At 40.9% G+C, this 25,599-nt stretch overlaps 2 protein-coding genes across 6 annotated transcripts; both read right to left on the reverse strand.

The window, feature by feature from the left end:
* Positions 1-4,731: 4,731 nt before the first annotated feature.
* LOC113583724 (uncharacterized) lies at positions 4,732-10,955 on the reverse strand. Of its 5 annotated transcripts, XM_081715231.1 has the most exons (6): positions 10,790-10,955; positions 9,899-10,037; positions 8,401-8,487; positions 7,790-7,868; positions 5,344-7,463; positions 4,732-5,020 (listed from the first exon to the last, which is right to left on the reverse strand). In XM_081715231.1, exon 5 carries the CDS (start codon positions 7,446-7,448, stop codon positions 5,379-5,381), a length of 2,070 nt encoding a protein of 689 aa, XP_081571357.1. In that variant the 5' UTR covers positions 7,449-7,463; positions 7,790-7,868; positions 8,401-8,487; positions 9,899-10,037; positions 10,790-10,955; the 3' UTR covers positions 4,732-5,020; positions 5,344-5,378. The 5 variants fall into 5 exon arrangements, with proteins under 5 accessions (XP_081571357.1, XP_081571355.1, XP_035381354.1 ...); XM_081715229.1 differs by having other exon boundaries at positions 4,732-7,463; XM_035525461.2 differs by lacking the exon at positions 8,401-8,487 and having other exon boundaries at positions 4,732-7,463.
* Positions 10,956-21,832: 10,877 nt separating this feature from the next.
* On the reverse strand, positions 21,833-24,022 carry LOC118241263 (uncharacterized). The gene is made up of 4 exons (XM_081716670.1): positions 23,922-24,022; positions 23,567-23,595; positions 22,980-23,464; positions 21,833-22,858 (listed from the first exon to the last, which is right to left on the reverse strand). The coding sequence occupies exons 1-4, from the start codon at positions 24,006-24,008 to the stop codon at positions 22,344-22,346; spliced, it is 1,116 nt and encodes a 371-aa protein (XP_081572796.1). The 5' UTR covers positions 24,009-24,022; the 3' UTR covers positions 21,833-22,343.
* Positions 24,023-25,599: the final 1,577 nt, after the last annotated feature.

Raw genomic sequence — 25,599 nt, forward strand, 5'->3', positions numbered from 1 at the left:
ACCTCCTAGCGTTCCTGTTTTATGGTTTCCCTGTGGTTTTATGGTTTCTTTGTTTTCCTTTACTTCCTTGTTCGTTCCTTGGTTTCGTTTTCTCCGTCCCTCATTTGTTCCTCAGTTCCAGTCCATGTTTTGGTTGTCCCTGTTATGTTCACCTGCATCTGATTATCCTTGATTGTTCTGTTTTTTTTAGCCCTGGTTTTTGTCTTCTAGTTTGTCTGTTATTTTGGTAAGTCACGTTCCTACAGTCATGTTAATACTATGCTCATAGTACTGTCGTCACCATTGCGTTTCCGTTTGCTCCGTTCGTGTATTATTATACCCTCGGTGTTTCCCCCTTATCTCTTTATTTTGCCCCACCATGTTTGATTACCCTCGCTGAATACCCTCGCTGTTGGATATAAAGTAAGGTCATCACGATCAGTCTCTCCTAGCTTCCATGCTTTCCTTGTCTTGTGTTTTTAGTTACGTCCCATATTTTGGCTTTCTCCTCCCCTTGTTTGATTTTCAACACCTGTCTCTAGTTTAGTTCCTCGTTTAGTAAAGCCTGTCTTGAGCTGTTCACTGTATGTTTCTTGACTCCGTGCGTGCATGTAATTTGGAATCATTGTTTTTGTTAAGGTTGTACTCTGTGCCTGTTTCTTAACCCCAAGTTTTCTTAGCATCTTGTTATAGCCTAATATTCGTAATCATTTATACCCATACTCTCCTTATTGGTAATTTGTCCCTGGACCTTTATACCGACTCTGATTCTGAATTTGCCCATAATAAATCTCGTTCTTCTCTGCACATGCGTCCGCCTCCTTACCGCTCACCGTTACAAAGCTATTTGATATAAGGTAGGCCATTAGATGTATCTAATAGCCTGCCTTATAAGTTACTATCCTGACTTACTAGAGGTGATGAAGCAGATGGGCATATGTTCCACCGCGATGCTGCTGAGCGTCATCACTATTCCTAAAAGGCCTGTCTTTCCCCACTTTCACAAATGACCCAGCTGTTGCACCTTATGTGTCCTGTATCTGGGTGAGAGGAGAATCCAAGCTCTCGTGAACGCTGACAGCTCCGTCACACTGGCGAAGTCTTCCGCTACCCCTTGGCTGAGATTGACTGAGACTGCTCTCATGTCATATATACACAGAGATGTGCATTAGCTCCCCTCACCAAAGGTTTGATTGGTGATAGGTCTCAAGAGTGCTTACCATTTGGGTTTGTTCCTGAGCTCCTCATGCCTCCCTGATGCTTCCAGACCAGGCCAGGCAGACAAAAAAATGTGCATTTAGACATTTGGCCCATCATCAATCATTAGGAAGACATCTGGCCTATGAAAACACCCCTTCCTTCAATAAAGGCTTGTTGTCCTGCCCTCAATAAACGCAGCAGTGAAGAACTGTTATAATAAACGGATAAATGGATAACTGCGATTCCAGCAGTCGTGGGTCAAACACACCAAAAGCAAGAATAATCCAACAGCAAATAGAGTTGTTAAATGTATACAGAATAATAGGATAGGTATGGATATGTTGTTCTAACATTGTTATATATTTTACAGAAGAAAAAATACTACATAAACGCTCAAAAAACATTTTATATTTCATATGTGAAAAATGCCATAAATTTCTATTTCTTCAGTGCTTATATGGCATTCTTTCACTAAAAGGAGTAGGTTTACAGATCTAATTTTAATCTCACTAGGTTTGAATAAATGCATCTATACGCAATAAAAAAACAGTGTGTTGCTTGAATACAAAACATTTTAATAAAAACACGTTCACATTAAACTCAAGATATATTTTGATAATATCAAAATATATTAATATATTAAATATTATATATATATATATATATATATATATATATATATATATATATATATATATATATATATATATATATCATTATATATAATATCAAAATATATTAATACATTAAACTCAAGATATATTTTGTCTTGACAGACAACTGTTAAAAAACATTAAAGAATCTTACCTGGCCTAGAAGGTCAATAGCTTTTCTAGCTTCTACAGTGTTTTGGAAATTTACTTTGCTTCGCTTTACCTTGATTTGTGTTTCTATAGTCACAGCATAACAGTCTGTAAATAGGCGCGAGAGCCAAGGACATCAGCGGCTCACATGCTGTTCTACCCATAGAGATAGAAGAAGACTGTCCTAACCGTAGAGATAGAACACGCCACCTGCGCTCAGGCTAACCAAAACATAAAGTTCAAATACCTTGTAGGAGCTGTTTTTTTTCTTTTTTCTTTCTTTTCTTCTCTGTGTATAGGGGGAGGGGGACTTGTACTGCGAGTCAGTTCTCCTTCTCTGTTATACAGGGGACAGAACTCAATAAACTTTTCACTACTCAATGCATAAGGCTGTCTGTGTTTGATGTGCTCTCATTTTTCCACCACATACAGTTTTATGTGTCACACAAGATTTAAGTTGTTACTTCTTCATGACAGTGGTGTGGAACCCTGGTTAATCTGTGCTTGCTTCGATGACTCACTCTTAGGAAATATATTACAGACACATGAACGTATGTAATGGACTATATTATATGTGAGTGTAGACAGAAAAATTGCACGTCCCAAAGCAAAGAAGATGAGACTGACACATTTGCATCATGTTACCCACCTAATAGACAAATAGAAAATGAAAGTAAAAAACATATATCAATTATATATAAATAGAACTTAATTTGCTATTTTCCCATAAGTAAAGAAAGAAAGCAGAGAATAAAGCTCATATTTACTTGTTTAGTTTGCATTTTCTAGGATTGCCGCATTGATGGAATCATCAAATGTGCCATGTTGACTCTTTTCAGTCTTTTTGGTAGATGGCTGAAGAGATGTGGCTGAAACTCACACAAGTGTTAAATATATTCAAGGACAAGTTACAAAGGCACATGGTAATTTCTTCACAACCTGTTACCACGATGATGTCTCCTGTACAGGAATCAGAAGGTCTCCACTGCCATGTCCAGAAAGTGTATATTCAAAAGGTGGTAGCACTTTTTGTGGGTTACTTGTAGTTGATGGGCATTTTAGAGTGTGGGCGTACTGTCGTTATAAGGTAAATAGCTATGGGGTAGTAGGCTAACGTATGTTTACAGTGATTCAACTGAATATTTTTCCTCTTACCACTAAAGATCTGTGACTTGACCTTATAAGTGTATGATCTTACTCGTAGCACATTAATGAATCCTGTTGTGTGTTACCAGATTGAATTCAGATCACACCACAAACTGAGTCACCAATTGTTTCATAGATGGATTATGGGTCCATGTAATTACATTACAGCACAGGTTGGGCTGTATGCACTGAACCGCCCCTCAGGATCAAGCCCTGGTTTATGACACTTTTAACTAGAGTTTCATCTGAACGTCTTTGTCACTTTGAGTGAGGCCTTCCTCCTAATCGTCCTCACCTGTTATTTCCCTCCTTTACAGACAGTATATAACTGACAGCCCCACCAGCATGACCGTAGTATTAACTGTTACTTCATTACACTGGATGAGACTGTTTATTCATGTGGGTCCAGCAGTCTTGTTCTGAAGGTTAATGAAGGAGCACTGGTTGGCACGTCTAGACAATTCGTTCTTGATGTAGAAATAAGCCATCAATCCATAAATGGCACTTGTACATAAAAGATCTGTAAATGCATAGTTCCTTAATAAGCCCAACAGTATGTCTCCTTTGTATCATTATCGATATGAGAAATACATAATGACTTAATTTCTCTTCATATTTACAGAATATAGCTGACACTTTTATCCAAAGGAAATTACAATTATGTATGAACACAACTAAACCAACTGAGAATTAAGGGCTTTGCTCAAGGACCCAACAGTGGGGGCTGAACAAGCAACCTTCTGATTAGAAAGCAAATACCTTAACCACTTAGCCACCATGCTTCATAAGTACGTTTTGTTACTGACTTCCATATTTATACTTTTTTCCCCTTAATCTTAAAAAAGCATGGCAATATAGATTTGTACTGAAATCTGGGCTTAGAGGCTGAGCATCGTGTGCAGTAGTTTGCAAAAGGCTGGCAGTTTGTTATGTGAGTCAAGTCCTATAAAATGTGTTTAGAGTTGTTGTTTTTTCAAATAGACAGGCAAAAGAAACCTGAGCTTCGGTTATTAAGAATTTTTTTCTATAAAAATGTGTAAGCAACCATGAAAAACTGTTTCAATGAATTGACAACCTGGCTAAGAATAGAAAAAAGTTGTTTTAAATGGCAATGTGTTCCTACTTATAACATGACAAAATGAGGTCAGTTGTGTTTTGTGATGAAATTTGTGCTTGTAGTTATGCAGAAGGCATTCAGGAGATCTGCAGTTTGTATGTACCACATTGTCTTATCTTTTGCCAGAAGAGTTTTCCTTTTATTAAATGACGAAAATATTGGGAAAGGAAAAGTTATGTTTGTGTTTAGATTTGTAGATTAGCGACTGAAAAAAAAATGTAATACGTCACTTTATCCATCATAGTATGGACCTGGGAGCGTTTGATCCTGTATAACATCCCTATGGTGCCCTGTGGTGGCTCTGTGTTAGCGATCAAATACACTAGACCCTCCCTGCTAAGGACCTGGGAGGATTTGCTCTTTATAGCAACACTATGCTGCCCTCTGCTGGTTGATTTGAATGTCTTCTTTATACTAATGAAACATTGCATTTCCTTTGTTAGAAATTCAGCAATGAAAAATCTGGAGACTGATTTGATCCTCAGCTACTCAAAGTTTAATTGTGTACATGTAGAAACTTAAGATCTTTTTCTTCTTAGCCAGAAAAAGTGTGCTAGTCTAACAACAGGCAGGCAGTACAAGAACACTGGAGTGTGATCAAAATTAAGAGACAGGAGAATAAGATAATGGATGGGGAGAGATGAGGTGGCGGGAGATGATGTCTGGGAGGTCTCAGCTCAGAGTTCATCACTTCCTCATCTCTATCACCTCCTCATCTCGTTAACACCTCATCACCTTGTTATCACCTCCTCACCTTGGTGCTTCTTTCAAAGAGCTATAATGTGCAGAAAACAATCACAAAATAAAATGTAATGCAAAACAGAATCAGAAACAATCGCAAAATAAAACAAACAAGAGGGCCACATGCTTTTCTTGAGCTGCTTTAGTGTGTATTACAACACTGGGAGAGTGAAACCTTCAAATCACCATTGAAAACAAGAATATATTTTATTGTAATATGGGAGAAAGCAGCATAAACAATGAATTAGGAATTAAGTTTTGAAACATGTTAGCTGCAGGCAAAGCATGCTACATCAAATCATTATGCCTTTGTATGGTTTGGTTTTGATCTGATAGTAATCTGATAGATCTGATAACCTGATAGTAGGTAAATATAAATTTTGCTCCTCTGTTTAGATGTAGCCTTCTGCCTCTTCCTCTTCGAATCCACTTTTGACAGCAGCTTGAATGCTCTTCATCTTTTCGGGGGCAGCTGAGGGGAGAATTGCAAGCAGCTCTTTATCAATCTTCTCCAGTCTTGAGTGAGTCTTCCTTTCAAACTCATCCTTGTTCTTTTGAACTAGTTGTAAAATGGCTTTTTGAGCTGCATCACAATTGTTCTGTAACTGGTGATGTTCCTGTTCAAACTCTGGCTTTTTCTTGTCCATGGCCATAAGTTTTCCCAGTGAGCTGATCCGATCCATGAGGTGATTTCCAGACACCTCAGTGTAAGTTGTTGAGATCATGTTGACCAGACCAGCGATGTTAGTGGCTTGAAAGGCTTGTTTGTAGAGTAGGTCTTTGGAGAAGAGCTTTGCATTATATGAAAGTGACTGGGTCTTCTCAGATGTAGAGATAAAGTGTTTAAGAGTGCTGGTCAGGCTGGTTTTCACAATGTTGGAGACCATCTGAAAGAAGTGGACCATCTTCTCCCACTGTTCCTTCACTCTGCCCATGGCATCCATACCCTTCACCAGCATCTTGATAGTGGTGTTAAAGTCTATCTCTTTAACTTCACAGTTCCTCATGGCAATCAGGATTTCAGTCAGTTCCTTTTGGTTCTTCTCCATGTTCTCTACACTCTTCTCATAGATTTCTCTGGTCTTGTCTAGCTGAGCTCTGCTCACCTCTATGCGGAACCGAGCATTCTCTGTAGCTCTCTGTGAAGCAGTTTGTTTTTCAGATTTACTTTCTTCCTTAAACATCATGGGTGGTTTTGGCACCAGGGCAGGAGAATGTGTAACACCTTTGCTTTTGCTGTCAAATTTGCGGGCTGATTCAATCAGTTTTCTGATTTCTTCAGTCAGCTCCTTTGTGTTGGCTTCCTCACATTTCCCATCTGGTGCATATCTTCCCAGTTGGTTGCAGATGTTGATGCCTTGTTTACATATCTTTTGGGCATCCTTCTTTGCTTTGCACTGTGAGAATTTTTCTAAACTCTCATTGATTCTTTTCCATTGATCTGATGAGAAATCTGATTTGGTAGATTCATTCTTCTGATCATACAAGTCGTTCCATTGTATGATGTCCTCCTGCACGAACTGCTGAATCATCTCTGCACATTTCAGGATTTCTGCAGACTTGCTGTAGATGTTTATTTCATCGATTACATCTGCAGTCCTGTCCTTACCTTTTATGCAATTCAATGTTTCATCTCTCTCTTTTGTAGCATTATATATTTTGTCCACTTTGCAATTTATGAGAGCTGTCATTCCATTCAACAGACCTGTAACATTTTCAGTCACAGCTCCAACAAAATCCATACCCATCATATCCCATCCACTGGGAAGTGAATCCATTGCTTTTTTGTAACTCTCATGTGCTTCATTGAGTTGTTCTTCTATGGCTTTCACTGCTTTCCCAGAGCGTTTAACAGCTTCATCTGATGATGCTTTTCTCAGTTTGTTCTCTTCCAGTTTCTTCTTTATTGCTTCAATGTCATCTCCATAACATTTCTCAGCATTTATACATGCTTCCAGCAACTCTTGGATAATGTTGATGACATCAGTGAAATATTTTTCTGTTGCAGAAGACAAAACAAGGCAATCATCTGCAACAACACGAATGTTCTCCAGCTGGTCAGGCAGGTGGGCTTGAACAATCTCATCATCACCTTGGAACAGAATCTTCACAGCATTCTTCATATAATCTGGGACAGTGAGGGTGTGGAGTCGAATCTGGTCCATGTTCTTATGGGCTTCATTGAATGCCCACCAGCCGGAGTTACACACTTGCATGAGGCAGGCACGAAAGGACTCTGGGTACTTGATGTACTTGTATCCTCCCTTGGGTGGATTTTTGTTGATGGAGAAATCAGTTTGTTTAGAGATGAAGACAAGCTGTCCCATGATGGCTATAGAGAGTGGTGCAGGAGTCAGGTACTGCTCCCAGTTGGCATAGGGCTGCATCACAAGGTTTGTTTGGCTCCTCATCTGCTCAGCTGTGGTGAGGCTTTGACTGATCTTTGCAATTTGGAAGTTCATTGCTTCTTGCTTCTTCTAAAACAAAGGCAAATGAGAACATTTTAGAATCCTACTATAATTTTATGAGTAAACATTCATCACTTCAGTAGTTGTAACGCTGGCAGGCTAGGCAGGATGCAAAGGCAAACCGTGTAGAACACAGTGACGTTTATTTGTACATACGACAATGTAGCACACAGGCTAATGGAAAGTTAAACATGGACAAACACCAACGCTTAGACGAGACCTTTAATACATGCAGGATAACGACACAAAACGAGGAACAGGTGTGATACACGGGGAGGGCGTGGCCATACAAACGAACACACACACACGGAGACGTCTGGGAGAAGGGGCCGTACCGTGACAGTAGTACACTGCTTTAGTTCCACGTTTAACAGTTAACAGTCATCAGCAGGCTACTATAGTGCTTTATTTCCACTGTTAAATTAAAAACATAAGATAGAGAAAACAATATTTAGAGTATGTATTAATTTAGAATAAATTTGCAATGTTTTTAAAACACAGTCCTTAAAATCATGAGAATAAGATTGGAATGTTCTGTGTCTCATAGAGAGAGAGCAAAGCGCAAATGCAGTTTGGCAAAAAAGACATTTATTAACTCAGTTGGGCAAATGAAAGAAACATTCATTTAAAAATAATGAATAAGCATAAAGTCTCTCAGCACACGTTGGTGTCTCCGGTATGGAAGCAAATGCAAAGCGCTTAAGGCACGTTACTGTGGGCCTACAGAATAAGGAGGTTAAGGGAAAGATGGGCACAGTTTGGTAAAGTAACAAGGTGACTGAGACTGGTGGACGGGTTGTGAGTGTAACTGATGAGGGTGCAAGGATGTGGACATGTTCCGCTAACTGGACGTCGGCCCAACCATGACATTCTGACCTATATCGTACAGTTGCCTAGAGTCGCTTTCATTAAACCTTTCGTTGACACTTATAGTGTTAAAACCTACCAAAACGGAAGTTGATTCTACATGTGGAAATCACTCAGCATTGGTAGAGTTTACTTTTTTTTTCCAGCCCCTCCTGAATTCTCGTGACTGCCAGGAAAAAGCGGGAAAAACTGAGAAGATGCTTGTGCCAAGATAAGGTAGCAAGTAGCAATTAAAGTAATTAACACATGCGGTCCACAAATTATTTTACTAGCTGATCATTTTTATTAAAAGATACAACAAATAGTCATATTGAATGTATTGCTCAAATGTGAACTGTGAGTGCTTACCCACAGTTTGGTAAGCTATGCTAGCGTTAATGCGGCAGCATTTCGCATTAACGTTTTCTAGATGGCTAATGTGGAGAAACCTGGAGAAATAACTTAAACTGGATGACTAGCTAACTAATTAAATTACCTAGTTAATGTCAGCACAGAAGGTAATGTAACATTTTATAGCTAACTAGCCATATTCATGTTTGTCCACTGTTAAACCAGCTAGTGCTAGCAAGCGCTTAGCTAACTAGCTAGTTAATTACATTATTTCAGATTTTGTGAAGCTAGACTTCCAATGCACACTCGCTTACTTGGCTAAAGTGGGGAGTTGGATTATTGCAATGTATTATCAAATAACATATTTAAGGATTAACAACTAAAATTTCTAAAAGTAAATAAAAGGATAACGCGTTTTTAGTGTTTTTACTACTCTGCAAAAAGCTCTTATAAATACCCTCTTTTCTTTTCCACAGTCCATTCAAACTGTTGTTTGTCAACTTATTACACTGTTTTTTTGATTAACTGGGTCTAATAATACGATTGAAAAAATGGTACAGCAAAATCTTCCCAAACTTTGCAAAGTTGATAGCTGAGGGCTACCTCTTTTGATTGGCAGTGTAAATGTTTTGGCATTATGGGAAATTTCTGATATATCTAAATTCAGCCTTTATTATCACCCAAGTACATTAATTGCATTAATTACATTACATTACAATTAAGTACATTAATTTTCCTAAAGGTAATATGATTTTAATATGGATTTATGAAGAAATGGTACCATGAAATATGTCCAACCTTACTCTGCTCTTAGCCAAGGGGTACCCCTGTTATGTGGTAATGGTAGTTTTGGCATTGGCGTTTTTTTCCAAACTTACCCTACTGTTAGACAAGGGCTCCTACTCTCATTTGGTATCTGAATTGTCTTGGCATTATGGGAAATTTCTCAGAAACATATGCAAATTCAGTCTATACAAAATGAGTGCAATATTTCACCTAAGGGTACTTCCACTTCACCATGGTTTCTTGAAGAAATGGAACAGTGAAATCTGTCCAGACTTACTCTGCTGATATTCAAGAGCTCCTAGTCTTATGTGGAACTGGAACCGTTTTATCATTATTGAAAAATTTAGAAAAAATATGTAACCATATTTTCTCTGAATTAATTGGGCATGTAAACATCATTACAACTACCAGGACTTTAATGTAGATTTATTAAAGACTGGTGCAGTAGAATCTGTTCGAACCTGATCTGGCGATAGCTGGGGCCACCACTTAATTGGCAGTAGATTATTTCAGCCCTGGAGTTCCTCCTGCCCTGCACATTTGCAACATTTCAGTAGTGATGATCCCCGTTTTAGCTGGCAGTCAAGCTCCAGTAAACTTCTGAGAAACATTATATAGAAAAAAAAACATTTTGTACAATGCTTATTAAGCTGTTTAAATATATTATCAATTGTGTTTAATGTAATGATGCAAGTAAACTAGTTCAATCAAGTGAGCTCTATTTTGTACATTTAAATGGAGTAAAAGTGCGTATCCACACCATAGTTCTTCAAAAACTACTAGTCTCCTTTTCTCTTTGCTTAGGGAACGTTAGTTTACGGTGAGCAGCAAACTATCGCACATGGCATTGCCATTTTGCGTATTACATTTTTTTTTTTTGGTACTGGTATGCTTTCATATACGTTGGCGTATCTCCAAATCAAACAACGCAGTTGTAGCAGCAAACATGACGTCTTCTGGTAACAGGCTATGATAACCTTTTTTTAAAAAATAAATTTAACTTAAGACATCAAAACACTTATTTTAATGTATTTTATATTAATTTAACATTAGTTGGGAAGTCAATATACATTTTTATAATAATTTGACCTATAGCAATCAACTTCGCTACACGCATGAATCATGCCATACTGCACAGCCACTGTGTGGTGGGGAATCATATAATACAAACAACCACTCTAAAGTAATCGTCAGATACTTCATTTCTGCAGTGGTGCGCTTTGTGGGGCTTCTAGGCTGTTATTCAATCGATGGTTTGCGCGATAGTTCGTCTTTTTGGGATATTAAAATGGCTACATCTTTACACGAGCTGAGGTAAAATGCATGCAGCAAGCAGTGATAGATTCACCTACCTTGACAATTGAAGTGAGGTGTACGAGTCAGAGGTTGTCTTAGCTCGGAGTGGAACTACATTAGGACGCATCGGAGCATTAAATATTATACGGAGCAGTAGCGTCTCCTCCCCCAAATTCCCGTTGGATAAAGTGTAGGGGTGGGACACCGCATATCGTAAGGAAAAATTAAAGTGCATTTGTATTACAAGAACATGGAGCAGTCAGTTCCTCTTTCTCCAAACTCTGTGGGCATTGCTAGAACATCAGAACAATTATTCTTAGTATAATCTGATAGTTTGGTTTCTGAGGAGAATGCTCTGTTGCAGGGCAGATAAGATGGCAGGGAACAGAACAACCCCTTTTTAGGTAGAAAGGGAGCGAAACAACCCCTTTTCAGCGTTACACTCACTTGAGAGGGCCCAGCACAGTATAAAGCAGCGCAGAGCAAAAGAGGATCCTACCTCTATATTACAGACAGTGTGTGTGTGTGTGTGTGTATGTGTGTGTGTGGTGGAAATCTCCAATAAAGATGAGTCACACACCAGTGGGTAAAGCAAAAGCAAATCTTATTTGTCTCAGCCTGATGGCATCTCAGTTACACAGTGTACTTACATTGTTAAACAAACAATCTTATTCTTTAGGTGTGAGTACCATGTTGAAATGTGTAGTTTCTGTGCAGTTCTTATTAGCCCATTTCTGAGTGCATGGATAATGGATGAAACTGAAGATAGTTTTGATGTGTGAAATAACTCAGCTAAAGCTTAAGAAGGCAGCAGGAGAACCATAGATTCCACTCCTCTGTACTGACAGCACCACTGTTCATCTGTAGCAGGGCTTCTCAACTTTCTCCACCTCATGGCTCACCTGTTTATAGCTAAAAAGCACAATGGCTCAATGTTTTATGCAAAATTGTTTGCATCAGGTGTCTGTGGCTGTGTTGTCCCAAACTGGTGTTTAATTTGACTTGAATTACTACTGCGATATATTTTTATTTGTGCATTTCTATTAATGTTTATAATTTTAATTTTTTTTACTTGTACTAAATATATTTTTTCACTTGTGCTTTCATGACTTAAAATTCCTAAAGTGCCATTGCTGCCTCCCCCAAGGATGGACCATAGTCCACAGGTTGAGAAACCCTGATCTATACCATGAGGGAGAAGAGCTCAACACTGGAAGTCCAGGGTGCCTAGATGACAGTTCAAATCAGAGGTTTGTCATGTAAAACAGCCGCTTCTCATTGCCTTTATTTTAGCCTCACCAGGCGCGTCTTCCCTGTTGGAGAACATCTCCACTAATAAGCCGAAGTGAGGTTCTTCTTTTCATCTTTAAATGACAGAGGACAACTGCGTGTTCCCCAGACCAGCTCGTTCAATCAGTTAAGCTGGTATGTAAAAATATGAATGAGTGAAAATGAATTCAGTGCATTAGGGACTATAACATATAAATGAATTCTTGCTCCCTTGTGTGCTGTCCTGGATCTCAATTAACAAGATGCTTTTAAAAACCAAATACATCTTATTTAAACTAAAAAGCCACAGCCTATTTTGTGAAATATTCTCCATCCTGGCTTCCAAATGTTGGAATGAATTTCCACTGGCTGTCCAGCAGAGTCCCTTGCAGTCTTCAAAACACAGGCTGAAGACCTTATCTATTTGTACAGTATTTAAAATGACCATTAATCCTGCACCTATATGTAACCTCTCCCTAAAGGTACCGTAATGAAATAATTTATGAGGAGCACATCTAAGAAATTTCGTGTTAGGTCAATGCAAGTTAGCGCGGTGCTTCCAAAAAATGTCTACTACTGTGTTGATGGTAATAAATCCTTTTAAACCCCCTCGTAATTAATGACCCGAATGATTCACAGGTTAGTAAATACCGCAAACACATTTATTTAAAAAAATACATACATTCCTGCACAAAGGAATGCAATCGCGAAATAACAGAAGCAAATCACAAACAACGAAAACCAATTCAACATAAGTATGATTAAACAATGCAGTTACCCATTGTCACCACAAGAGGGGGGAGGACCTCAACGTGCAAAATAAATACCAATATATTTCGCTTACCCTCAGAGGCTTCAGTTGCAAATCAATCAATTGAATAAACACTGAAATGAAAACGAAACACAATACAGTAAATGCAAACATGAACCAGTTTGGCTATGTCCAGCTGAGCACATGGGTGTTCACAAGCGTTTGTGATATCTGGTTGGTGCACGTTTGTAGAACGCTGGACGAGCCGTAGTGTCCGCAACGAGCAGCTACTCGCGTCTCCTCTCAGCTTGTCACACGACACAAGTACGATGATCTTTGTTAAGGCTCTGGTCCTCGTTGTCCATCTACACGAGCAGTAGCGGGGAGAACTCAGTCCTCTTGACTGAGAAGTAGCCAGTTCAGGGGTATAGCCTGGAGCTGGAGCTCTTTAACTGAATATGGCTAACTCTCGTCACAGAACCAAAATAAACAGACAATGCTTACAGTAGAGAGAATATACGTTCACGCTAACAAACACCGTTAGACTTGCGAGGAAAAACTGGGGAAAAGTTGCAGTTTGGGCCTACATACGGCATATAGTAAGTCTCCGACAACCGAATATTTCCGCTCTCGAACATGGCAACCAAAAACCTTCCCAAACGTCCCAGTGTAATCCCGCCTCCTAATCACGGATTGGTCAGTGACAATGTCGCTCAATTCTCGCAGTCATCTGATTGCCCGCCTTTGTGAGACACTGGCCGTGCCAGCAAGAAAACTGGCGCGAAACTCGATAAGAGTTCTGGGAAGTAGAGTATTTAATACTCAGTACAACAATAACAAACAAATAAATACACAGTAAACAATATGGGGTTCCCTTCCCTTTTGTTAGGGCCCCTACATATAGAAATATCATAATACTGTTGATTAACTGAACACTATAGCACTTATCGTTTGGTATTGCACTCGTTGTTTGATATAGGGCTTATGCTTATTTTGCACTTCTAGGTATCAGCATTGATTCCTGTATTTCAGTTGTAGTTTCTAGTTAAACAGCATCTTGAACTCTGCAGCATCTTGAACCTACTGTACTGGCTAGGATAGATTCTATGAGTAGGTGACAAAGCAGTTTTGTAAGTTTCTCTGGATAAGAGTGTTTGCCAACTGCCAATAATGTAAATGTGTAATAGTTTATGGTAAGGTTTAGGATTACAGTTACAGTTTGAGTCAGGGGCAGGATAAAGATATTGGTTAATGTAGATTAAATTAGATGTGTTTATGTACACTTATCCATTAAGGTAACACATTGTTCTTACAGGTATTTCGGTGAAAGTGTGTGTGAGAGTAAAAAAGAAAGATATAGAGAGGGTGTTTGTGTGTGCATGTGAAAGAAAGTGTGTGTGTCTGTGCGTGTGTGAGTGTGTGTGCGTGCGTGTGAGTGCGTGTGCGTGTGTGTGCGTGTGAGTGTGTGTTTTTGCGTCCGTGTGTGCGCGCAAGAAAGTGAGTACTTTACTGGGGAAGGTAGGTGTGTGTGTGTGTGTGTGTTAGAGAGAGAGGTCACTTCACTGGGGAAGGTGAGTGTGAGAAGGTGAGCACTTCACCTGTGTGTGTGTATGTGTGTGTGTGTGTGTGTGTGTGTGTGTGTGTGTGTGTGTGTGTCCGTCCAGTTGATCTTCACCCAGCCCACCACATCATCAGACATCACAGTCACCCCCTCCACCTCTCGGACCGTCACTTTCTATCTTTCTCTCTCTCCCTTCCTTCTCTTTCCATCCAGTCCTCCCCAACATGTTCCTCCTCCTTCCATCACAATCTGCACTCCATAACTCCCTCTTCCCTTACTTCTACTATTTTGTCCACCCTTCCTCACCCTGACTCTCTGTCTTCTCTCTCTTTGGATACAGTTACAAATACTTTCATTTCTACACTTTCCTCATCAATGAATCTTCTGTGCACTCTATCCTCTCCTAGACTTGCAAGATCTCCCTCAACTGTCCCCTGGCTAACTGTCCCCTGGTGGAGGAAAACTCACCTACATTCAGACCTCAGCTCATACCACTCTCTCCTTTCCAATTCTCACTGGAAGTTACATCTACAAAGTCATCCTACAACAGAGGAAAATTCGAATCATCACCATCTGATCCATGCAAGTTCTTCACTATTTTTTCTTCTCTCCTTAATCCTCCTCCTCCCCTCTTCCTCATCTCTTACTCCAGAGGATTTCATCACCTTCTTTGAGGGGAAGGTTGCAGCAACACACCAGTTCTTTTCCTCTGTTCACACTCTTCCAACCAAGTGTGGATTTGCAAACATCCAACACTCTGGCTTCTTTTTCTCCTGTCTCCTCAGATGAAATGCTTCAACTCCTGACTTCCAGCAATCCGACTACTGCACCTCTGAGTTTCCTGTGTTCCAACACACCTCAGCTGAGATGCACTATATTGCCAAAAGTATTAATTTACCCATCCAAATCATTGAATTCAGGTGTTCCAATCACTTCCATGGCCACAGATGTATAAAACCAAGCACCAAGGCATACAGACTGTTTCTATAAACATTTGTGAAAGAATGGGTTGTTCTCAGGAGCTCCATGAATTCCAGTGTGGTACCGTGATAGGGTGCCACCTGTGCAACAAGTCCAGTCATGAAATTTCATTGCTACTATATATTCCACAGTCAACTGTCAGTGGTATTCTGGGACATCCCCTCCCCAACGGCGCAACTCCTGGCGTGCGAACTCATTGGGCTTTGGCCCCGAGACCAACAGCAAACGGCGAGGCAGGAGGAACGAGTGACCCAATATGGGCCAGTGCGAGCAGAACAGAGGGGAGGAGGACAGGGACTAAAACAATGACAGACACAGGGATGTACACACTAACAGGAACGGGCAGTATTACAACATAGTGGAAGCGATTGGGAACAACAGCAACTCAGCCACGTAAATTGACAGTGCGGGGTCAGCGGATGCTGAGGTGCATAGTGTGCAGAGGTCGGCAACTTTATGCAGAGTTAATTGCTACAGACCTCCAAACTTCATGTGGCCTTCAGAGTAGCTCAAGAACAGCGTGTAGAGAGCTTCATGGAATGGGTTTCCAAGGCTGAGCAGCTGCATGCAAGCCTTACATCACCAAGCACAATGCAAAGCGTCAGATGCAGTGGTGTAAAGCGTGCCGCCACTGGACTCTAGTGCAGTGGAGATGTGTTCTCTGGAGTGATGAATCACGCTTCTCTGTCTGGCAATCCGATGGACAAGTCTGGGTTTGGCAGTTGCCAGGAGAACAGTACTTGTCTGACTGTAGGGTACCAAGTGTAAAGTTTGGTGGAGGGGGTATTATGGTGTGGGGTTGTTGTTCAGGAGCTGGGCTCAGGCCCTTAGTTCCAGTGAAAGAAATTGTTAATACTTCAGCATGTCAAGAGTGTTTGGACAATTTCATGCTCCCAACTTTGTGGGAACAGTTTGGGGATGGCCCCTTCCTGTTCCTACATGACTGCACACCAGTGCACAAAGCAAGGTCCATAAAGACATGGATGAGCAAGTTTGGTGTGGAAGAACTTGACTAGCCTGCACAGAATCCTGACCTCAACCTGATAGAACACCGTTGGGATGAATTAGAGCAGAGTTTGCGAGGCAGGCCTTTTCATCCAACATCAGTGTCTGGCCTCACTAATGTGCTTCTAGAAGAATGGTCAAAAATTCCCATAAGCAATAAATGGTCTGGCCCCACATTATACGTGTGAACTCACTGTATACTATAACCTGCGTCACCAACTGTCTTCATAAAATGGAGGGTTTCTCTTACATCCTATAATTACTGAGATTACAGCCTAGGGCAGGGGGTAGAAAAATATCTCTTATTTTGAAGTCCAAATGTTATACAGAAGTGAGGACATCCAGTCTAACCACAAAGTTAAAGCAGGAGGCGCATACCTTGCTGCACCTAAGTTGTAATAAGTTTCATTCAAAAGACACGCTCTGACACATTCTGTTTTTCTTCCCCAGAAAGCACAGGTGCACACTTCTGTCATCTACAGGCAATGTAGTTCACAGGCTATCAGGAGTAATCATCGACAAACACACATTTAGACAAGACCTTAAATACACACACAGTAACAACAGAGAATGAGAAACAGGTGTGAGACCTGGGGAGGGCGTAGCCCTACAAACGAACACACACACACACACAAGGAGGCATCTGGGACATCCCCTCCCCAATAGCGCAACTCCTGGCATGCCAACTTATTGGGCTTCGGCCCCGAGACCAACGCCACATGGCGAGGCAGGAGGAACGAGTGACCCAATATGGGCTAGTGCGAGCAGAACAGAGGGGAGGAGGACAGGGACTAAAACAATGACAGACACAGGGACGTACACACTAACAGGAACAGGCACAGACACAAAGGGGGACAAAGTGATCGGTACATTAAGGGTGACAGTGACAGGGGCAGGTAAATGCACAAAATTACAAGACAGATAGTGAAAAAGTCCAGGGAAGGTGGCAGGGGCCCCAGCCAGTCCCATAGTCGTCGGCCGGGTTGGAGTCTGACCAGCCTGGGGGAGATCGTCCTTCGCCGGCTTGGGACGCAGCGGCTGTTCTGGGTTTGGCGCACATGTTTCAGGAAGCTCACCAGGTACTTTACCTATCTCTGGGGTGGGCACTGGTGTCACTTCCTTTTTGCCTCTGTGAGGCTTAGGCATGGGTGCACAAGTTCTGGGGCTGTGTTCCTTAGGTAAGGGAGTGTCCTTATGAGACATTGACAATGCCTCTCTGAGAGTCACACAGGGCAGCTTACTGGCTCTAGAACAGGACGCCCTGGCCGGAGCCTTGGGTGGAACCTTGGGCATCGGTGGATCATTGCTCTTGGAGTCTGCTGACACGGTGTCCATATCGGAGGAGGTCCTCCATAAGGATTCTCCCTCTACCTCCATTAATGGATCCCCCACACAGTCGAATTCCAAATTGGACTGGAGATTAACGTCACTATACACCCTACTCCCATTTGACAATAAACCAAACTTGGCTTGACTTCATATGTCATCATCATCCTGGGCAGCTGCAGTTCTAGACTGCTTTGGTCAGGGGGGCAGTAAAACATAATGGGTGAGCATGTCTTTAGTCATATTTTGAGAACCAGAACTATATTCAGGGTCTGATTTGAGGAGGGATGTGAGGGGATGCTAATCCCCCAGTAAAAAGAACCATGGGGACAACCATCCCTTGTCAAACTTATAATCTACCTTTCCACCTCCTTTTGAATAAATAATATGATGTAATTTAAGATGTCTGTTATAAATATTCTTACTCATACCATATGTGCGATTTACACACCAATTTGCCTTGGACATATCAGGAATTTTTCATGTCAAGCAACTATCAGGGCAATACGGTAACAATATGAACTATCTGAAGCTGCCCGTAGCGTGGGCATAACTTTTGACAACTAGTTGTCGTTCTCAACTCATGTTTCAAATCTGACCTGACCTTACAGATTTCTTCTTTGTAACATACAAAGTATTTGGCCCTTTCTCTTGCAGGAAGCTACCCAGGTACTTGTACAGTCTCTTGTAATCTCAAAGATCGACTACTACAACTCGCTACTTGCTGGTCTTCCTGTAGGAGCTATCAGACCTCTACAACTTGTTCAGAATGCAGTAGCATGACTGGTCTACAATCCTCCAAAGTTCACAAGTGCCACTCCGTTGCTACGCTCCATTGATTTGCTTCCAGTAGCTACCCACATCAGATTTAAAAGCTTAATGCTTGCTTAAAAAGCCAAAAATGGACCAGCCCCTCCATATATGATTTCAATGGTCAAAGCACGATCCGAACCTCATTTACAGCTCATCTTGAAATACCATGCTTCAAGACTCATGGAAGACAAGCATCAAGAATATTCTCTGTCCTGGCTCCCACATGGTGGACGAACTTCCGCTGGCTGTCCGTACAGCAGAGTCCCTTGCAGTCTTCAAATGCAGACTGGAATATTTAAAGGACCACTGATCCTGCTCCTATGTTGACTAACTGAAACTCTAGTTGAAGGGTATTGTTTGTTGCATTTATTGTTGTCAGTTATAAAGCTTAGCTGCTTTGCTGATAGGGATCAGCACTGATCCCTGTATTTCAACAGCATTCTAGTTCAATGGTATCTTAAGGTCTAACCTACTGTACTGGCTAGGATACATTCTATGGGTAAAGGATAAGAGCATCTGCCAGATGCTGTAAATGTAAATGTAAACAATATAATGCTTATACACTCTCACATTCCTGTAAATGACTGTTTATCTTCTGACACACTGACATGAATGTTGTCTTACAAACATTCAGTGTCTGCCCTGCTTGCTGAAAATTATAATCTATAATATCTTCTGAGCTCACTGTTTTCCTTGGAACACCTTCACTTCACTTGATGCTAGAAAGCAGCCAGCACTAATGTTACATTAATGATTACTGCCCTTAAATTAAACTATGTAAATCATCATTTTAATCTTAGGTCAAGTTGAGGTCTGATTCCTGGACCTGGAGTCCCATGCACTGCATCTCTGAGTTTTCTGTGGTCCAACACACCTCAGCTGAGATACACTATATTGCCAAAAGTATTCACTCACCCATCCAAATTGAATTCAGGTGTTCCGATCACTTCCATGGCCACAGATGTATAAAGCCAAGCACCAAGGCATGCAGACTGTTTCTACAAACATTTGTGAAAGAATGGGTCATTCTCAGGAGCTCTGTGAATTCCAGTGTGGTACCATGATAGGATGCCACCTGTCAACAAGTCCAGTCGTGAAATTTTCTCACTACTAAATATTCCAGTCAACTGTCAGTGGTATTATAACATAGTGGAAGCGATATGGAACAACATAGGTGCTGAGGTGCATAGTGTGCAGAGGTCGGCAACTTTATACAGAGTTAATCGCTACAGACCTCCAAACTTCATGTGGCCTTCAGAGTAGCTCAAGAACAGTGTGTAGAGAGCTTCATGGAATGGGTTTCCAAGGCTGAGCAGCTGCATGCAAGCCTTACACAACCAAGCACAATGCAAAGCGTCAGATGCAGTGGTGTAAAGCGTGCCGCCACTGGACTCTAGTGCAGTGGAGATGTGTTCTCTGGAGTGACGAATCACGCTTCTCCGTCTGGCAATCCGATGGACAAGTCTAGGTTTGGTGATTGCCAGGAGAAGAGTACTTGCCTGACTGCACAATGCCAAGTGTAAAGTTTGGTGGAGGGGGGATTATGGTGTGGGGTTGTTGTTCAGGAGCTGGGCTCAGGCCCTTAGTTCCAGTGAAAGAAATTGTTAATACTTCAGCATGTCAAGAGTGTTTGGACAATTTCATGTTCCCAACTTTGTGGGAACAGTTTGGGGATGCAAGTTTGGTGTGGAAGAACTTGACTAGCCTGCACAGAGTCCTGACCTCAACCTGATAGAACACTGTTGGGATGAATTAGAGCAGAGTTTGCGAGGCAGGCCTTTTCATCCAACATCAGTCTCTGACCTCACTAATGTGCTTCTGGAAGAATAGTCAAAAATTCCCGAAAGCAATAAATGGTCTGGCCCCACATTATACATGTGAACTCACTGTATACTATAACCTGCCACACCAACTGTCTTCACAAAATGGAGGGTTTCTCTTACATCCTATAATTACTGAGATTACAGCCTAGAGCAGGGGGTAGAAAAATATCTCTTATTTTGAAGTCCAAATGTTATACAGAAGTGAGGACATCCAGTCTAACCACAAAGTTAAAGCAGGAGGCACATACCTTGCTGCACCTAAGTTGTAATAAGTTTCATTCAAAAGACACGCTCTGACACATTCTGTTTTTCATCCCCAGAAAGCAGAAGTGCATACCTCTGTTGCCTACAGGCGAATACAATAACAGGCATAAATACTAACAAGGGGGTGAAACAGAATTAAACCAAAACAAGGAAGCATGAGGAAATAAAACATATATACATTTATAAAATCAAAATAAAGTTTAAAAAATCCCGTTTCACTCTTCAATTCTTCAACTGGTCATATATCTTAATGGGTTAATGTGACAGTACCACAACAGGTCCTTTAAGATGTGAATGCCAAGGTACCTGAAACTTTCCACTCTTTCCACTGGGGTTCAGTTCACAGAGTGGAAGATTCTCTCCTGCTTCACGCTTAAGTCTACTACTATCAGCTCCTAGATTTTGCTGATGTTCAGGAGGAGGTTATTCTCCTGGCACCAGTTCCCCAGGAGTTTACTTTCCTTCAGGTAGGCTTTCCCATCTTTGACAGAGATCAAGCCCACTGCACTGGGTCCAGGGTGTCTCATAATGAGGAGATGAGATGATGAGGTCTATGCCCAACCTTTCATAGCACTTCATTACCCTTGAGCTCAGAGCTACTGGTCGATAGTCATTTTGGTAGGCAGGCTGGGATTTCTGTGGGACAAGAACGATGATGGTCATCTTAAAGCATATGGGAATTATCAGGGAGAGGTCAGATACATCTGTGAACACAAAAATAATCTGGTCTGCACAGGCTCTGAAGACTTGACCAGACATGTTGTCTGTTCCTTCCTGGTGTGTTCTTCTCTCTGTCTAGCTCCTCCAGCATATATCTCTCTCTCTCACACACACACACACACACACACACACACACACACACACACACACACACACACACACACACACACACACACACACACACACACACACACACACACACACACACACACACACACACACACACACACACACACACACACACGGGTTTAAATACATAGACAGGTGAACCGTATAACAAGATTCAGGTGTGTGCTATCAAGGGGGCGTAGCAACAGACAAGGGGCAGTCCTGACAAAAACAGTCAACAGTGACGCACCACATGCATGTGGCAGGCCGTACCACATGATAAGGGGGAAGGGGAGCATACCGTTACATACACATGTGCAGTGCAGCCAAACGTGCACTTTGGAAAAGCTTTCAAAATCATTGAAGCCGTGAGCTGCTTCAGCTTGCATTGGGAGCTAGTAGACATGGTGTTGGCAAATTCACTTGGCTGTTTAATCAGAAAATGACACATTAAGTTTTCTTTTTGATAAAGGTTTATTAACTGTAAAATGCACAAAATTTAAAAAAAGTGCAGAAGGTATATCAATTATAGTAACACACCAAGATAAAAGAGGTTGCTGCCACTAGCCAACAACTAATAAAACACGTTTATAAAGTAAGCAAGAAAATATTAAAATATTAGTTAGAAGTGTGAAAGAAGGATGAAGCTATTCTGTATAAGGTTGCTTTTGTGTGCGTCTTGGAAAAAGCTGCTGTTTGTTCAAAATTGGCATCAAGTTACAAATGATACAAATTAATGGTGTCTAGATCGCTAGTTATTTAGAGTGATGGATATTTTATTGTGAAATTGTTATATATTTGATTTTTAAACAGTGTGTTAAAGAAAGTGCATAAAACATTTCAATAATTGCAGAATGAAAATTTTGGCATCATATTATTCTTCATCAAGAAAACTGAACAGTACCCTAAAACCAAGAAATATGAACATTTGAACAAATAGCCAAGGCAAGGAAGAAATAAAGAAATAAAAGAAGTATCATCTTAAGAATTTAATGCACCAGAAATGGGTATTCACAACTGCTGTTTGAGGTACATAATGCTGACAGTCTTTGGTGAGTCTCTCTCATGGTATTGATGAGTTGTGGAATGCCTTCAGTACACAGGAGCTCATTCCCGGTGATTTGTCCTGCTGCCTTCATCACTTCATCCATCACCTTCATCACTGGTTTCTGGAGGATGAATCTGCGAGTGTGACACTCAGCCACTCTGGTCTTCCCACTCAGATCACTCAGGAGGTGGACAGCTCTTCTCACTTTCCTTTGGAACTCAGCCACACCTTCTGTCTGTGCCTTCACCTGCTGGATTTCTTTATGAATGTGCTCCACCTCATCATGTTTCTGTCTGATGTTGCGCTTCAACCTGGAAATCTTGGACTGGTAGTCAGAAACTTTACTTTTGTATATTTTCACTTCAGACTCAGACTTGTTTAACTCTTCTTTAGCCACTCTGATACCATCTGAAGCTTGAGATATTTCTACTGCACCAACAGTCACCATGACAGCCCCTGCACAGACAGAGGGTGAATTAAATATTTGACCTTATGGTCACATGTAAAGTGTAAGCTTCTAAAAAAAATCTTAACTACATGCTATGTAGTTTACTTAATAATAACTGTAATTTCTCACCAGCAATCCATCCAACAACTGGAATTATTAACAGTCCTGCGCCCACTCCTGTTACTATCTCAGCATCACGTCTCCTCTTTTCCTGAATACGGAGAGTTTCTTCAGCTAAATCCAGATTGTGTCTAGACTGATCCAAAGCATGTTTAGAGTCATTCAGTAACTTTACATTAGTATTCTGCTCTATTTCCAAGTTACCTAAGGTGCTTTCTGTATTTCTCATCTCCACTTCAAGTTTTCCCTCAAGTATTGTAAGTCTCTCAAGGTGTTCATCCAGACCCTTCAGTCCTGTATTGGCTGCCTGTTCTGACTCCTCCAGACTCTGCTGGGTCTGCACTATCTGCTGTCTGATGGACCTGTAGTTGGAGCACTGTCCACTAATGGGATCTACATCTGCATCTATGAGGAACTCGTAGACTCTGGTGAGAGAGCAGATGCCATCCTTCAGAGGAATGATAACAGCCTTGACTGACTTCTTCAGCAAAATCCTATGGAGAAGCAGTCATACCAAAATATATTAATAGATCACATTTCCTCTTTGAATATTACTTCTGTGTAAAGTTGAGTGGGTTCTTAAGTATCCTGCTTACCCAGATGAGGAGATGTGGCTCACATTATGCTGATATAAAAAGAAACATTACGTTTATTATTAAAGCAGAGGGAGCTTTGGCTTTATTTCATTAGACTGCTTTTATTCGGCAGATGCAGGCTCCTCACAAACCAAAAAAGATGCATTATCATCTGCCAGGCACTCAGTCGTGAGTGCACACACACACACACACACACACACACACACGGTTCAAAAATACCAATTTATATTAGACAAGATTTTACACAGCACATGGTGGAGCTCACTGATACCCACGCGACGACTCGCACATAGCATGCAACAACAAATAATTTCAACATGAATTAATTTCGCAAAGTGAGCTAATTTAATCTCACCGCACTTGCTCGGGTGAACGGTCTTCTTATAAGTCGCCAGATACACATGTTTACATGAGCGAAGCACTTCTGACGTCCTTTTATCATTTTAAGTCCTTTTATTTAAGCGATTGTAGGGCGGGGTTGGGTGGGAGGGTGCGTGCGCTCGCGACAACACTTTCAGTTTTTGGTTTAAACGCAGTTAGAGATGCGCATCTAATGTGTCGCTGAACAGTCTCGACTGATGAGGCCAGACTGACGAAGCTTTTCTTTACTTGTTTTTAACGCACATCTGATTAGTTTGTCCGATACTTACACACTGTAAGGGGCAGTGGTCGCTCAGTGGTTGTGGTACTTGACTTGTAATCAGGAGGTTACCAATTCAACCACCACCAGATGACAAAGATGATATTTGGAAAATTTAAGAAATATGAGATTTAACTAAACCATAGGATCCATTTTAACTCCAAGGCTCTAAACAAAAGATGAAAAGTATGTCATGTATTCTGTTAACAGTTAATGTTAATCTTGTTAAGTAATAAAGTAACATTTAAATAATTCTCATGACTAGCAATCACAGGATGTCTACAGTAAATGTATGTGTGTGTTCATTCAGTGATGTGTACAGCACATGTTCATTCAGTGATGTGCACAGTAAAAGTATCTCTTTATTCAGTGATGTGTACAACAAGTGTGTGTGTGTGTGTGTGTGTGTGTGTGTGTGTGTGTGTGTGTGTGTGTGTGTGTGTGTGTGTGTGTGTTATTCAGGGATATTACATAGTTAAGAGAATACACTTCTTATCCCTATAAAGCAACATTTGTGTTGTCATTTTGTCTTTGATTTTAATAACATTAAACAATAAAAAAAATTTGTTTACATAAAATAAATGCAAAAGAATGCATTCTGTACAATTTAATTGTCTAAGTACATCACTGCCCACGATAGCTTTACTGAAGTGTATAGGAAGTGAATGAGTCGATAAGGCAGGAGACAGCAAACACGTCTGTCCAAACACATGCTGGATGGAGACTGTCTCATTTAGCCACGCCCCCTTCTCCATTTCCTTCAGTGCCTTTTGCAGCTTCTGGTTGGTGATGTTTTTTTCAGACCATCTCACTGCAATGAAGGACATTGCCTTTGAGTAAAGGAGTTTGCAAGTTTTTTAGCCATGCACATTCTCTCAATTTACCAAATCAAACTGAGTCCTTTAGCTCGATTTGCTGGCATAAGTGTCAATCACTCACCCATGTCATCAGTTCTGCGGCCATGCCAGCACTGTGGCCGAGTCATCAACAGAGGATTGACATACGAATCTTTAACAAGAGATGACCACACTACAGGGATTCTGGGAATTGGAGTACAGAAGTGCAGTGGCAGGCATTTTGGGTGGAACAGACGTGACAAGTACATCAAACTGACTGAACTTGTGTTACAATTTTAAAGATATTTAGTCTCTCAGTTCAACTTGATTAATTGAATAAGAATCAACGAAAAAGAACTGAAAGTTCCCTTGTGTGTGTTCTACTGATTCTAAATTAACAAGGCATGAAGAGGTTAAGCAGGATACAGGGACGGTCGCATAAACAAGAACACACTTTTTATTTGGACATATAACACTCACGATGTAGCACACAGGCTATTGGGTTCAAACACCGACCACACAGACACGTAAACGATAGGCATTTATACACATACTAA

The sequence above is a fragment of the Electrophorus electricus genome, chromosome 6, assembly GCF_041902795.1.
Source record: "Electrophorus electricus isolate QZ-2024a chromosome 6, ASM4190279v1, whole genome shotgun sequence".
Classification (NCBI taxonomy): domain Eukaryota; kingdom Metazoa; phylum Chordata; class Actinopteri; order Gymnotiformes; family Gymnotidae; genus Electrophorus; species Electrophorus electricus.